General features: G+C 35.1%; 2 protein-coding genes across 7 annotated transcripts; both read left to right on the top strand.

Moving 5' to 3' along the window:
• Nucleotides 1-1063: 1063 nt before the first annotated feature.
• LOC125223019 (SNF1-related protein kinase regulatory subunit beta-3-like) lies at nucleotides 1064-4087 on the top strand. Of its 6 annotated transcripts, none has more exons than XM_089062612.1 (5): nucleotides 1064-1187; nucleotides 1587-1680; nucleotides 2116-2199; nucleotides 3419-3467; nucleotides 3544-4087. In XM_089062612.1, the coding sequence occupies exons 4-5, from the start codon at nucleotides 3441-3443 to the stop codon at nucleotides 3853-3855; spliced, it is 339 nt and encodes a 112-aa protein (XP_088918738.1). In that variant the 5' UTR covers nucleotides 1064-1187; nucleotides 1587-1680; nucleotides 2116-2199; nucleotides 3419-3440; the 3' UTR covers nucleotides 3856-4087. The 6 variants fall into 6 exon arrangements, with proteins under 6 accessions (XP_088918738.1, XP_088918736.1, XP_047981924.1 ...); XM_089062613.1 differs by having other exon boundaries at nucleotides 1072-1187; nucleotides 1591-1680; XM_089062610.1 differs by lacking the exon at nucleotides 2116-2199.
• A 4319-nt stretch (nucleotides 4088-8406) lies between these two features.
• On the top strand, nucleotides 8407-10406 carry LOC125221506 (high affinity nitrate transporter 2.6-like). The gene is made up of 3 exons (XM_048123625.2): nucleotides 8407-9177; nucleotides 9310-9425; nucleotides 9508-10406. Exons 1-3 carry the CDS (start codon nucleotides 8458-8460, stop codon nucleotides 10175-10177), a joined length of 1506 nt encoding a protein of 501 aa, XP_047979582.2. The 5' UTR covers nucleotides 8407-8457; the 3' UTR covers nucleotides 10178-10406.
• The last annotated feature ends 3500 nt before the right edge of the window (nucleotides 10407-13906 follow it).

The following is a 13906-nucleotide window of genomic DNA, read 5'->3' as shown; positions in this document are numbered from 1 at the left end:
CATTAAAATTTAAATGATATCGACCTTAATTCGTGGATATTTAAAGGCACATTTTTTTTAATTAAAGTGTTAGTAATAGTATGAGTAAATAAAGCCACCTTGAAATAAGGGAAATTGGTCCCTAATATCATAAACTTTGCTCAGATTTTGGTTTATCCCATGAATTTTTAAATTAGTACCATAAATCATGAACTTTCAGATTGGTTTGGTATTTCCCCGATAATCCAAGATTTTTTTAGGAAATTCCCTAAAATGTGTTCCTAGCGTTTGTGAAAGAGAGAAACAAGGTTTTGTGTTTTAATTTTTGTAGCGTAGCGTCACAGATGTGTGTTTCTAATTAAATTCTTTGTGTTTTTATTAAATTTATTTTGTTTTCTTTATTTTTAGAGTTTTGTTTTGTCAAATAAAAGTAGTATTGTGTTTAATATTTCAAATAGTTATGCCAACATGACATGCCATGCCACTTATAAGAATGCTGCTAAATAGAATTTAAAATGCTATATACATTAGCCGAATTTTACACTTGATCCGCCGTGGAAAATACCAAACCAATCTGAAAGTTCATAATTTATGATACTAATTTGAAAGTTCACGGGAGAAACCAAAATCTGAGCAAAATTCACAATTAGAAACAAACATGTGCTACAACAAAAGGTGTAGGAGACAATTATTATTGGATTTCGGAGGTCATAAACCATTTCGAAATAATATATTAGGCTCGACCAACTTTAGACATTAAAAGATGTACCGTTAATATTCCTTAATCCACTTATCTTAGAGATTGATTATTATAATTAAGGCTAATCCACTTCGCGGTGCCCAATGGGACACATTTCTTTTAAAATATTCAGCTCATTAGGTTAAAGTTACTTAGAAAAAGAAAAAAAGAAATAAACTTAAATTGCTATTTATAGAAAATTTAAGGTAGTGTTTAAAATGATAAATTTTTAAGGTAGAAAATTTAATGCTAATCACATATGGGCCAATCTCATTAAAGTGGCCCAATAATACATGTACTAAAGCCCATTAAGCCCATTATCATTCATCTTTTATTTTCTTTTTTTTTCCGATGATACGAAAATGGAAATCTCTGCAGACTCTTCTCTCTCACAAACAAGCACGCAGAGAATTGAGACGACACGCTGAGAGAAATGATTATTTGAGAATCTAAAACCGGATTCTACTAGGTGATGATCTTCTTCACCTTCTTTTTGAATGAATCAGAAATGAATGAAAAAGTTGTGTGTATCATCTTTTTCCCTCATTTCGTAATTTTTCATGAATAATTAGGTTTTTAAATTTTCTCTGCCACTCAATTACCTGTACGATTATTCGGGGAATATAAAATATAATTTGATGATGTTGAAGTTCGTGATGAAATTTCACTGCTTTCGTTGTACTGAATTGGGGGACTAAATTGAATTCTAGTAAAAATTTTCATCAAATTTGTATCTTGCTGGTTTTTCAACTTCGTGATTCGTGATTTATCGGAATTCCTCTTAACCGGACGGGTTTAATTTCTCGGATTATGTGAGGGGCATTTCTTTTATATTGGATGATAATGGATTTTCTATTTTGTTATTCAGTTAGGTTTTGGAATTTTATGTGAAGATTGAGTTTTACGGTTTCTGCATTGAGGCTTCAAAAGTAGAATTTTCAAACGGAGCTAAATTCAAATAGGTTTGTTTTCTGTTCTGGTCAAATTTCGTATTTGTGTCAAGCAATTTTCTGGCTTGAATTTTTGGGGATGATTAAAATTTTAACTTTTCCCTGTTGCATTTGCTTGTATGAGCTTGGTGTTGTTTCTTCCAGTTGTCTGCAACAAGTGGAAGAGATTTGAAATTTTAGTACTCTACTGATCTGTATGATATAAAATTAGATGTGACGATGATACCTTTAGATTCGTTTTCGTTTCAGGAGTTTCAAATCAATATTGCTTACTAGATAAATTTAGGTAGTGTTCTGTCAATGCTTTCACTGTTAGTAAGAATTTAGTACCTAGAGTTATGCTATATAGTTGATGAACATGAAGGTGTGATACTGGGTTGTTTATACAGCAATCTTCAGTGAATGTTCGCTAATTAGATGTGCTGTGTTCTATTACTCTTGTGTCAGTTGAGATGTCTAGTTTGGAGACAATCACAAGAGAGGATTTTATATACTTGGGGTTCTGCATTCAAGGCAAAGCCAGTTGAATAAGTATGTCTTGGATGTATTACCATGGATCAATCTTGCAACATACAAACGTTGTCATGAGTATGAATACCTGTTCACAAAAGCAGCATTCTCAGTAATTAGATCTTAAAAAATGAACCATAGTTTGTGATTTTGTTCATTCTTAAAAGTTTATGTGCATTGTCATGTATTACTGTAGATTCTTCTTGTATGAGTGTGAATACTACTTCCTAATAGCATTATTGTGTATGTGCACTGTAGGGAAACCGAATGAATTAAATCAGTTTGAATTTTTTACCTGCTCTGTAGAATTCTAGGTTAACTAGAAATGGAGTTAAAGCCTCCTACTTGTTCTTCTGCTTACTCATGGATAATGATAGAAATTTGTACTTACGCTGTTGCGACCTCCTCGCCTATCCTTCCTACCCATAGGGCTGTGGTCCATAGTTAGTTTGCTGGAAATGAATTCCTTTGTTCTCTACTTTTGCAGCTCTCAGAAACTCAAACTTCGAAGTGATAACTAAATGGAAGAGAATTACTTCAATGAGATTATAACAAGTGTGAATTTCCTTTTTCCTGTTAATTTCTACACGTGAACTCATAAGAATATAGTGAATGGTCTGTGGGGTTTCTTTTCCTAAAAAATTATGGGTGTCAACGATTGGGGTCCCATTTGGATTACCAAATTATTTGTGCTGGACATAGTTAAATAAATATCTTACACGGTTACACCTGAAGGGGTATTATATTCTCTTGCACCAGCATTGATTTTAATATGTAATTGTGTATTCTATCATATCCAGAAATGGGATAGAGCTATGCCTTACCAGTTTGGAGCTCAACATATATTTTCTTACGATGTTCTTTCCGCTTCTATGACTTACTTTTTTCTGTCCACTAAAAATGACTTTCAACTTGTATGGTGGATATGATAGCCACTGCTGTAACTCATGATATAGCTAAAACGGCATGCCAGTTTTTGTTGGATTCTTTGTTATATATATGTTGGCATATTCTGGCTATTAGACTTTGATTTTAAGGTAAATATTTAATTTAGCTAATTTATGGCTCATTGATTATATTTTATTACATTCATGTCCAATTATTATTGCAGTCTGGAACTGGTGCTCAATTCGGCAAAATCACAAAATACATCATTTGATAATTGCAGAACTCTCCATTATTATTGCAGCTGAACAATTTCATAACTTCTGACAAATGAAATTTGGCGTTTACTTTTCAGGCTCCTTTGCTACACAGCAACAATGAACCACCAATATGGTGAAGACCAAGTAAGTCGAGAAATCCTGTTCCAATTAGTTGTGTGCATGTTCTACCAACTCGCCTTAAAATTACACTGCTTTGCAGGATCGAGTGAGTGTAGTTGGATTTGACGTCCCCAACTCTCCCGAAGCAAGTTACAACAATGCCTACCCTGGAAATGAAGAAGAGGGGCGAGAACCACCATCGCTACCTCCCCATCTGCAGCATACATTACTGAATCAACCGACAACGAGTGATCCCTGTGCACCCCTCCCATCACCGCAGAATGTTACACTAAATCATCTTTACATAGAGAATCGAGAACCTCCTCGCACAGTAGTCGCACTCGGGGTCACTCATCGTTTTCGTGCGAAATTTGTCACTGTTGTGCTCTACAAACCTGTTCCGAGAAGATGAAGATGGAGATGAAGCAGCGGGAGCAGGCGATTTTCGTGATCACGAACCTCATCTACTTCTTTGGCCTTTCTTTTGTTTGTGTCCTAATTTGAGCAGCAGTAGGAGTTGGTTGGCCAAACATTATTTATTTAGCATTGAAATTTATGTTTCATCAGGTTTGCTGTGGTGAAAATTTCTTTGTTATTTAGATATTACTTACTAGTGAATGTGAAGTATAGAATTTATTGTAGTATTTAAATAGTTAGAATTGGATCAGATGCATTCAATTGGGCCTAATTGTAATCGGGTGTGACAACAAATTAACAATATATATTCAATCAATATATTTCAAAAAAAAATGTCATACCACCGTACTATGTTGTCACAAATATTTAAATAGAATACAAATAAATAGAAAATTTAAATGAAATCACGTTGTTTTGACATTGAGAAGCAATAAAAATCGTACCTTCATCTTTATCAATATTATATTTATGGCACGCTTTTGAATTCAAGTCACATAAAACAAAGAAATGATATTTTCTATTCATAAAAAACAAACTAAAACGATGCAAGGATTGTGCCACAACTATAAAAGATTTTCTCTTTGATTTATCTGAAGTGAAAGATATGGTTCACCTATTTTATGAAGTAACCACCAATGTACGGACCGTATTTGCCGTACATTCATTGACTTCACCCAATCTAACTCAACCTGCCCTAATAATTAAATTGACGGCTCTATACAATGTTATTTTCATTAATTTAAAATACATTTAGTTGCCGGTAAACTTTATATCTGATTAAATTAGTCAGTTGGTGAAGGTGTGTCCAAACCGTGTGAAGAGATAACATACTGGTAAAGAAGACTAAGGGCATCCGCAGACCTCGGGCTCTTTATATCGGAATGCGACGGCTGCGAGCCATGTTGCAAGCCGGTGTTTAGGGTAGATTGAGTCAGCCCATGAGGCCGAGCCATTTCGTTCCTTGTCTCTCACGATTACGTGCAAAGGACTCACCCTTCTTAAAGTACGATATATGTTGCACGTCAGCACGGACCAACTATGATGTTTTTCTAATTTTCGGGCGGATTATTTAGTAAAATCAATAAATTGACTTTTCTTTCTTTTTAATTGATAGAAATCCATGGATTCCATCCTAAAACAATCTATCAATGGGTTCCATCCTAAAACAATTGGAAAAGGGTGGAACCCAAGGATTTCTATCATGGTACGGGTCGCCGACTGTGGCTCAAATTTAACCGACCCAGCAGTATATCTGGGCTGAAACTGAAAAAATGACTGACCTAGTAGTATATCTGGACTTAAAATTTGGGCCAAGTGGTCCGACCGATCGAAAAAAATTAGACCGATTGTCCAATCGATTAAAAAAAAGTTCATCCCCTCCAAGGTTCACCTTGAAAGGTCTGAGGGAGGATGTTGGCAATTGAAACTAGTAAATAAGTCTCATGGGCCCCTCCTCCTACCACCAATTGGTTTTATGATGAAACCCATGAATTTTTATCACTAATATTATTAAAAACATGATTTAATTTTAGATGATTAATAATGTATATTAGTTCTTCTTTATCCCTTTTTAAACCTTCATTTATAGGAGTACTATATTTTTAATTTGCACGATTCGTCCTCATCTAGAATATAAAATAACTTTGAACATGATACATATAATAGAGTTTGACAAAAACTTCAATTATTATCAATAAGTCCTGGTCTTCAGTTAGTAAAATTCATCGCAAGCGATCAGTTGTTCAACTCTTATTAATACATTGGAAATCAAAATATTGTGAGAATGAAGAATCGTTTTCAGCCATTTGATCATAAAATTACTGCGAATGCATAATATTATTGCTAGACGAAAATAGAACCTGAATTTCATCCCCACTAGGAGACTTTTTAGAAGCAATTAATTTCACTATGAATTAATTAACTTGTACATAATGTTCTCACGCCATCACGAAAAATGTAGTTTTGCTGTTAAAAACTAGTACTCCATACGTCCATGAAAATATTTGATGAATGTGTTTTCAGTGAATGGATTGTATTACTATACTAAAGGTTTCACTATATATATAGAAAATGGAAATAAGCCCATGCCATTTTTTTTGATAAATAAAATTATTACTATAATAAAATCTAAAAACATTAAACTGTATACATGTTATGTTCATTCATTCAGTTAGTATTTGCTGCAGACTGCAGTAACTTAATTGGCATATGAGCCTGAATTAGATATTTTAATGCTAACAAAAAAAATTAAAATAGTTTGGCAATTATTGGCCCTTGCCCTAGTAGAATTATGTTTTATTGATATTTTTTGAAATACTTAGAGTTTATAGTTTGCTTATATAAGTCTTTGATGTCTTAAAAGCGAATAAAGGAATCAAGAGATACTCTACCACTACTAGAAAGTGGATTTATAGATTGAAATTTTCGTCGGTAATCCAAAATTATGACAATATTTATTTATAGACAATTTCCACTAATTTCATTAATTAACTTGCAAAGACAACATTTCATCCGCAAAGTAATTAATTAAACTATGACAAGACTTGAATAATGCAATTTAACGGTACCATGACTAATAATACACGTACGTTTATATAAAATAGATATATTAATGTAGGCTAATTTATAAGAGAGTCCACTAATTATATTAGGTCAACAATCAAACTAACCTAATATTAATAGGATTAATTATGTTAAAATAAGATATTATATCAAACGTTGCGCGCCTCCTCCATCGTTGTTCTTCTATTCTGTTAAGTTTTTCTTCTTCACGTTTTTTTTTCTTTTTGTATGGTTACTTCTTTTCCTCTCTCTTTCCTAATTTGAGCTTAAATTGTAATAAATTAAAATATGAAAAAGTGATTTTCCTTTGTTATAATATAAATCCAAAAATTAAAATGAAATATTTTAATTTGCAGTATCAATAAAGTTACTATTTTCCTACTCTATTTTGGGTTTTACAGTATTGATTGATATGATCTAAGTCGCCTAACTCCATTGAATAAAGAAAGATTAGGAATATGATGGCCATAAATTCAAATTTTACTAGTACAATTATTTCGTGACTGCATGTATCGTTGAAATTTTGACCAAGTGATCATAATGCACTTTTTACGATATTTCTGTTGTAGATTATATTGAGTTTACTTTTCTTCAAAAGAATGCGACTAATTAATTCCATTCAATAAACATTATGAATATGATTGCTATTTCAAGCATAAAAGGATACGAGATCAACTTGTGTTGAATTATTTGGAGAATTGGGACCATCTACAGCATTATTTTTCAACCGTTATTCAATTAAAAGGGTAAGTTATTAACTAATTATATCGTTGACAAGTTTAAGAATTTTAATTATATAAAAAAATGATGAAACTATGTGATCATACATAATATATTACTATTTTTGTATGCAATTGTAATTATATTTATATTAAGTATCTACATAAAACGCACATAAATGAACCCATAGGCGTTCAATTAATTTACATTTTGTGCAAAGTCTTTGATCATTTTATTGTTGATATAGACGACTTGCTCTTTGTGTCACTCCACTATTTGTGGACGGAAAGTATAATTAATATTCAAGAATGAACAATTTAAACTTTTATTGTTATATTGAAAATAAATTCATCTTGCTTGTTTTGTTTAACTCTATTCTCAATAAGATATCATCAACTTTCGCTCACGCAACACACAATCACTCACATGAAAATCAATTACTATTACCCTACATACCAATACTATAAGGTTATGAAGAATCCACATTTTTCAATACATCAGACCAGTGAATACATAATCAACAACATATACACAACATAAACATAAGTGAGATACGTTATATTTTGCTAACTTTTTAAATTGCTAACTATGCTACCTTATCAACGCAGTTATTAAAAATGTCAACACGATATATTGAAATGTCAACAAAGTTATCTGTTGACATTTTTAATAGATGGACAAATAATTAGCAACTTAAGAAAATTAGCAATCGATCACAACCCCAACATTAATTATCCAAATAGATGGACAAATAACAATATTTAATTTGCTCTATTTTAAATACTACTCCCTCCGTCCCGGATAATTCGTCCCAGTTTTCCATTTCGATCCATCCCACATAATTTGTCCCACTTCACTTTTACCATTTTTTGGTAGTGACCCCATATTCCACTAACTCATTCCTACTCACATTTTATTATAAAACTAATATATAGAGGTAGGACCCACATTCCACTAACTTTTTCAACCCACTTTTCATTACAATTCTTAAAACCCATGCCCGATCAAAGTGACCCGAATTATCCGGGACGGAGGGAGTATACTCCATAAGCAAAGAAGAATTTATCTAACTCCAAAATTTCATCTTAAGGCAAATATGTGCTCCAATATAATTAGTACTAGTATATTTTAGGTAATAAACACCCTTACCCTCAAGTTAGTCAAGTCACAACATTAATTAAATTAAAATATGAATAAAATTGGTGGCACCAATGTAGAATATGCTCCTCCCATCACCTCTATAAATACCACACCACCTTCACCATTTGAGAGCACACCACCAAGCTTAATAGTGAAGACTATCCCTTCTCTAGATATGGCAGATATGAATGAAACCAAGTTCCCATTGCCCGTGGACTCCGAGCACAAGGCGAAAGTCCTCAAAATCACCTCCTTCGCGCAGCCCCACATGCGATCCTTCCACCTCGCCTGGATCTCCTTCTTCACCTGCTTCGTCTCCACCTTCGCCGCCGCGCCCCTCGTCCCCATCATCCGCGACAACATCAACCTCAGCCGCGCCGACATCGGCAACGCCGGCGTCGCCTCCGTCTCGGGCAGCATCTTCTCCCGCCTCATGATGGGCGTCGTCTGCGACCTCATCGGCCCCCGCTACGGCTGCGCCGTCCTCAACCTCCTCGCCGCCCCCGTCGTCTTCTCCACCGTCTTCGTCTCCTCCCCCGCCGGCTACGTCGCCGTCCGCTTCATGACCGGCTTCTCCCTCGCCACCTTCGTCTCCTGCCAGTACTGGACCAGCGTCATGTTCAACAGCTCCATCATCGGCACCGTCAACGGCGTCGCCGGCGGCTGGGGCGACATGGGCGGCGGCGTCGCGCAGCTCCTCATGCCCTTCCTCTTCCACCTCATTAAAATCTCCGGCGCCACCCCCTTCACCGCGTGGCGCATCGCCTTCATGATCCCGGGGTGGTTCCACGTCATCATCGGGGTCATGGTCCTCACCATGGGCCAAGATTTGCCGGACGGCAACCTTAGCACTCTTCAGAAGCGAGGCGATGTCGCTAAAGACAAATTCTCTAAGGTCGCCAAATTCTGGTTCATCTTATAATATTTTTTTTTTATTTAATTCAAACATAAGTCCCAACTATACTAACTTCTTTCTTTCCTTTTTTTTTCTTTTTTTTTTTTTTTTTTTTTTAATTTTCGAGTGCAGGTATTGACTCATGCGGTCACGAATTATAGAACATGGGTTTTCTTCATGCTCTATGGCTTCTCCATGGGAGTTGAGCTTTGCATCAACAATGTCATTGCCGAATATTTCTACGACAGGTCAGTAGAATATGAGATTCATTAATATTAATAAAATATTACTATATGCGGACGGACTAAAAAGGAAATTGTTTTGTTTCAGGTTTAACCTGAAGCTACACACAGCGGGCGTGATCGCGGCCACATTCGGGATGGCGAATTTCTTCGCGCGGCCATTCGGGGGGTACGCCTCAGACGTCGCGTCAAAGAGGTTCGGGATGAGGGGGAGGCTGTGGATCCTATGGATATTCCAAACCCTAGGAGCGGTTTTCTGCATTTGGCTCGGCCGGTCCAACTCGCTCGCGATGGCGATCGCGTCCATGATCCTGTTCTCCATCGGGGCGCAGGCCGCCTGCGGCGCCACCTACGGCATCATCCCCTTCGTGTCCCGGAGATCGCTGGGGCTGATCTCCGGGCTCACCGGGGCCGGAGGGAACTTCGGCGGAGGCCTCACGCAGCTGGTGTTCTTCTCCACCACGCGATTCTCGACGGCGGAGGGGCTGACGTACATGGGCGTGATGGCGGCGGCGTGCACGATCCCGGTGGCGGTGATCCACTTCCCGCAGTGGGGGAGCATGTTCCTGCCGCCGTCGAAGGACGAGAAACACACGGAGGAGAGCTACTACGCGTCGGAGTGGAACGAGGAGGAGAGGGAGAGGGGCTTGCACGGCGGGAGCCTCAAGTTCGCCGAGAACAGCCGGTCCGAGCGTGGGAGCCGGACCGTGATCGCTGCGTCGCTCACCCCGGCCGGGTCGACCCCGGCCCATGTCTAGGCCGCGAAACAACCTTTATTTTTAATCTTTAATGTTTGTGAAATGAATAATTACCAAGAGTATCCAAAAGCTTTAATTTGTAGTAGTATTAATATGATGATTGGTTGTGCATAGCATGTACAATCATGAATTCTTGTAATTTCATTTTGATATATACTCCCCATATGTAAAGTAGTATGTAATTGTTGCTTTTGTCTTTTTTATTATATACTACCATGTTATTTTTAAATCTTGTGTTAATTGTGTAGTAGTACAATTTCATTTCTTTCTCCAGCAATCATAAGATTCACAATTTTTTGATTCTATGCTCTTGTGTGTGTTGAATGTGGATGGATTGTATATGGATCAAAATGTTGGCTTCGTTCTTCATAGTTTCGAAGTGATCATTTGTGGAAATAAATCCCAAATTCAATCCTAAGTTAGTAAGTAGTGGACTATTAATTAATTTTAATGATGTTTTGATCTATGCATACTATTTAAATTATGAAACCGATATATAATTATATGGCTAAATGAAGGAAATTGTGGAGCTAAAATATGTAAGATACAATTGTTACTAATTAAGTTTTAATTGACAGCTGTTAATTAGTTACTTCTAATCACTGTATATACTTATTTGTTAAGTACTTGTTATGAGTATATATGGCGATTAGGTTGGACATTCCAAACTAGGACTCACAAATTCAATAATCTTTAATTAGTTAATAAATTTATGGTAAAATTCGTTGATGTACTTTTTCTGGTCTGGCTGCAACTGACTAATTGATGACCTAACATGTAGTATAAAATTATTTCTATGTTATTGATTACTCTCTAGACAAATAAATGGTTGATTTCACAAATATTAGCATAAAAGTAGACAGCTTAATGGTTGATTTTTCCATTCTCATTTCGACTATATATTAATTAATCTAGCTAGCCTACACACATACATTTATGGAGTGATAAGAACCAAAAAGTCAGTGTATATTAATTAACCAAAAATATAGAGCTGCCTATCAATTGTTCAACTATAGCCAGCTAAGATAAGTAAAATATCGATTATAAGTCAACTAAAATTTCGCCATATAAAAATTCGATCGATTCTATTTTCTTCCGCATCAATTTATGTCGAGTTTCTTTTATTGTTACGATCCAATATAGAACTATACAATTATAGAAAATGCAACATGGTAATGGAAGATCACATAATAATAATAATTGTCAAGGTTTCCAACCAATTATTATATTATATTTAATTGTGTGTAATTCCATTTCTGAGCGCCTATGCATGTATGTAAATCAGTAAATGTACTAAGTTTATCATGAGGATTAGTTCATGGTTCCCACTTGCATCATGCCATATTGCCATGTTTGATGAAGATTAAAGAATTACTTAAAACTATGTATAATAGCAAGTGGCACTCAAATTTAATCAGATACAAGTACAACAAACATGTTACGCCTAATAAGATATCAGCTGTTCTACATTAATTATGTGACCACGAAATGTGATAACCTTTCATTTCACATCCGTACTTATGCCTTATTTTATGCGCCGGAATATAATTTTCATAGTAATATAAATACGTCAATGAAATTAGGTGCACAACTGCACATGCATCTCTCTAATCTCCACATCAGAAGCTTTGACTTTATTCGTAATTATCGTGATTTCTCATTCATTGATACGACGTCGCAGCACAGAGTATTGCTACTAAGGGCATCCGCATCGCGGCTCGATGCCGTCTCGGCATGCATCTCGTCTCGGCATGCATCTCGTCGCTGGCATCGAGGCGGCGATGCGGCATGCATCTCGTCCCGAAGAGACGAGCCAGCTCGTCGCGCGCGGAAGAGGCCGGCCTCGAGCTGGCGGATGGCGTGACGCCCACTCGCCGGCCCGCGAGCATCAAATTATGACGTCATAAAAAAAAAATTTTAAAAAAAGTTCAAAATTTCGAAAAAAAAATTTAATTTTAAACGGTTAAATGACCGTTGCAACGGTCGAATTTTTCAAATTTTTTATTTTTTATTTTTCTTTTATTATTCTATAAATACTCCATTCCCCTTTCATTCTCCATTTTACACACAAACACTACACTCATCTATTCTTTTCATTATTGTATTTTTAATTTTTTTTAGGATTTTAATTATGTATTTTTAATTTTTTTAGGATTTTAATTATGTATGTTTAATTTTTTAGGCCTTTAAATTGTAATTTTTATTTTATTTAATGAAGTGTGTTTTTATTAATTGAATTTGTTGGAAATAAAAACAAAAAATAAAATTGAATGAATAGTTAAGGGATGAGATGGTTAAGAGATGGAGGGATGCAGAGATGCTGTCTCTTAATTAAGAGATGGGCTGAAAAGTACAGTGATGTCCATGAATAGTGAAGAGATGAGACGATTAAGAGACGGATAAGAGATAATGATGCGGATGGCCTAAAACACATGCATAAAAACACACAATAAACATAAATTATTTGAGATACAAAAAAAATGATTAATCTGGTTGCTCATGAATTTTATTAGTATTTATTTCTAATTTATGGAATTCATGAAATTAAGCATTATGCCATTATCAGTGTATATCAATCGATTTAGTGATAATCATACGGCCATTATAGCGTCCCAGCATTGTATTCAGGCCAAAATTAGTTTTATCTCATTTAAATAATAATAATAATAATAATAATAATAATAATAATAATAATAATAGCATAATTAAAAACCGATTTGTTATTAATAATAATGACAAATTTACTAGAGGCCGGATTAGCACCTAATATAATAGTAATAGTACTACTTGACAGTACATGTGTAGTCAACTCTTCAATTAAATTTGCCTCGATCCACAAATATTGGCGAAGTTTCCTCTCAATTTAATTAAATTTGACCAGCTGCCAGTTGCAATTAATCTTACAAAAAACAAAACCCTTGGGTCATATAAATAGAATAAAAAATATATATCGAATTAACAATTCGAAGGTCGTATAAACAGATACAGATGCAACAAGGTAATTACAACTTATGTTTCCTTTAATTAATTATCGAAGTGCCAAGTGAGGTTCAAACACTTGAGCTCGATCAAGTGGCCATTTTCATCAATTGATAAATCACTGTATTTTAATTCCTCTTACTTTTTCCGCAAGTGCCATACTCCCTTCGTTCCATTAGAGACATTTCATTTTCTGCACTTGTTTTGGAAAAATGAAAATAAATAGTTAAAGTGGAGAAAGAGTAAAGTAGGAGAGAGAATAATGTAGAGAAGAGTCTTATGTACAATATTCTCTCTTACTTTACTTTTTCTCCACTCTAACTATTTATAATTATTGTTTCAAAACGAGTGCGCAAAATGAAATGTCTCTATTACTGTGGAACAGATGGAGTATTACACAGTAGTATAATATGTAGACAAGTTAATTTCTAACAATTTAGATCCCATATTAAGATGTTGCACACATACTAATTCTCAAAACTTAAATATTGCATTGTCCATATTGTACATAATTAGATCAAATTTGACCTTTTCACATCGAACTAATTCTACCTCAAAATATTTCAATCCTCGTCCATCTTGTTATGCACATTAAAATATCTGTCATTTTTTCAGTGTTATTAATATTAGTACATCTCACTAATGTGATGTTTCATGCAAGATTCAACACTGACACTTATGTGTTTTATATTTATGTACACCATATGTTAATTGCAATTTGATTGAATATATAGAATATACAAAGCCATT

The sequence above is a fragment of the Salvia hispanica genome, chromosome 1, assembly GCF_029641045.1.
Source record: "Salvia hispanica isolate PSC_SH4W2 chromosome 1, Shi_PSC_v1, whole genome shotgun sequence".
NCBI classification, from domain to species: Eukaryota; Viridiplantae; Streptophyta; class Magnoliopsida; order Lamiales; family Lamiaceae; genus Salvia; species Salvia hispanica.
The sequence above is the reverse complement of the archived record's forward strand: the minus strand, read 5'-3'. Positions and strand labels throughout refer to the sequence as shown.

Excerpts from the sequence above, each read along its gene's own strand:
- LOC125223019 (XM_089062610.1), top strand. The coding sequence starts at position 3,441 with ATGAACCACCAATATGGTGAAGACCAA. Across the intron at positions 3,468-3,543 it reads ACCAATATGGTGAAGACCAA|GATCGAGTGAGTGTAGTTGG; the intron begins GTAAGTCGAGAA and ends ACTGCTTTGCAG.
- LOC125221506 (XM_048123625.2), top strand. The coding sequence starts at position 8,458 with ATGGCAGATATGAATGAAACCAAGTTCCCATTGCCCGTGGACTCCGAG. Across the intron at positions 9,178-9,309 it reads CTAAAGACAAATTCTCTAAG|GTATTGACTCATGCGGTCAC; the intron begins GTCGCCAAATTC and ends TTTCGAGTGCAG. Across the intron at positions 9,426-9,507 it reads GCCGAATATTTCTACGACAG|GTTTAACCTGAAGCTACACA; the intron begins GTCAGTAGAATA and ends GTTTTGTTTCAG.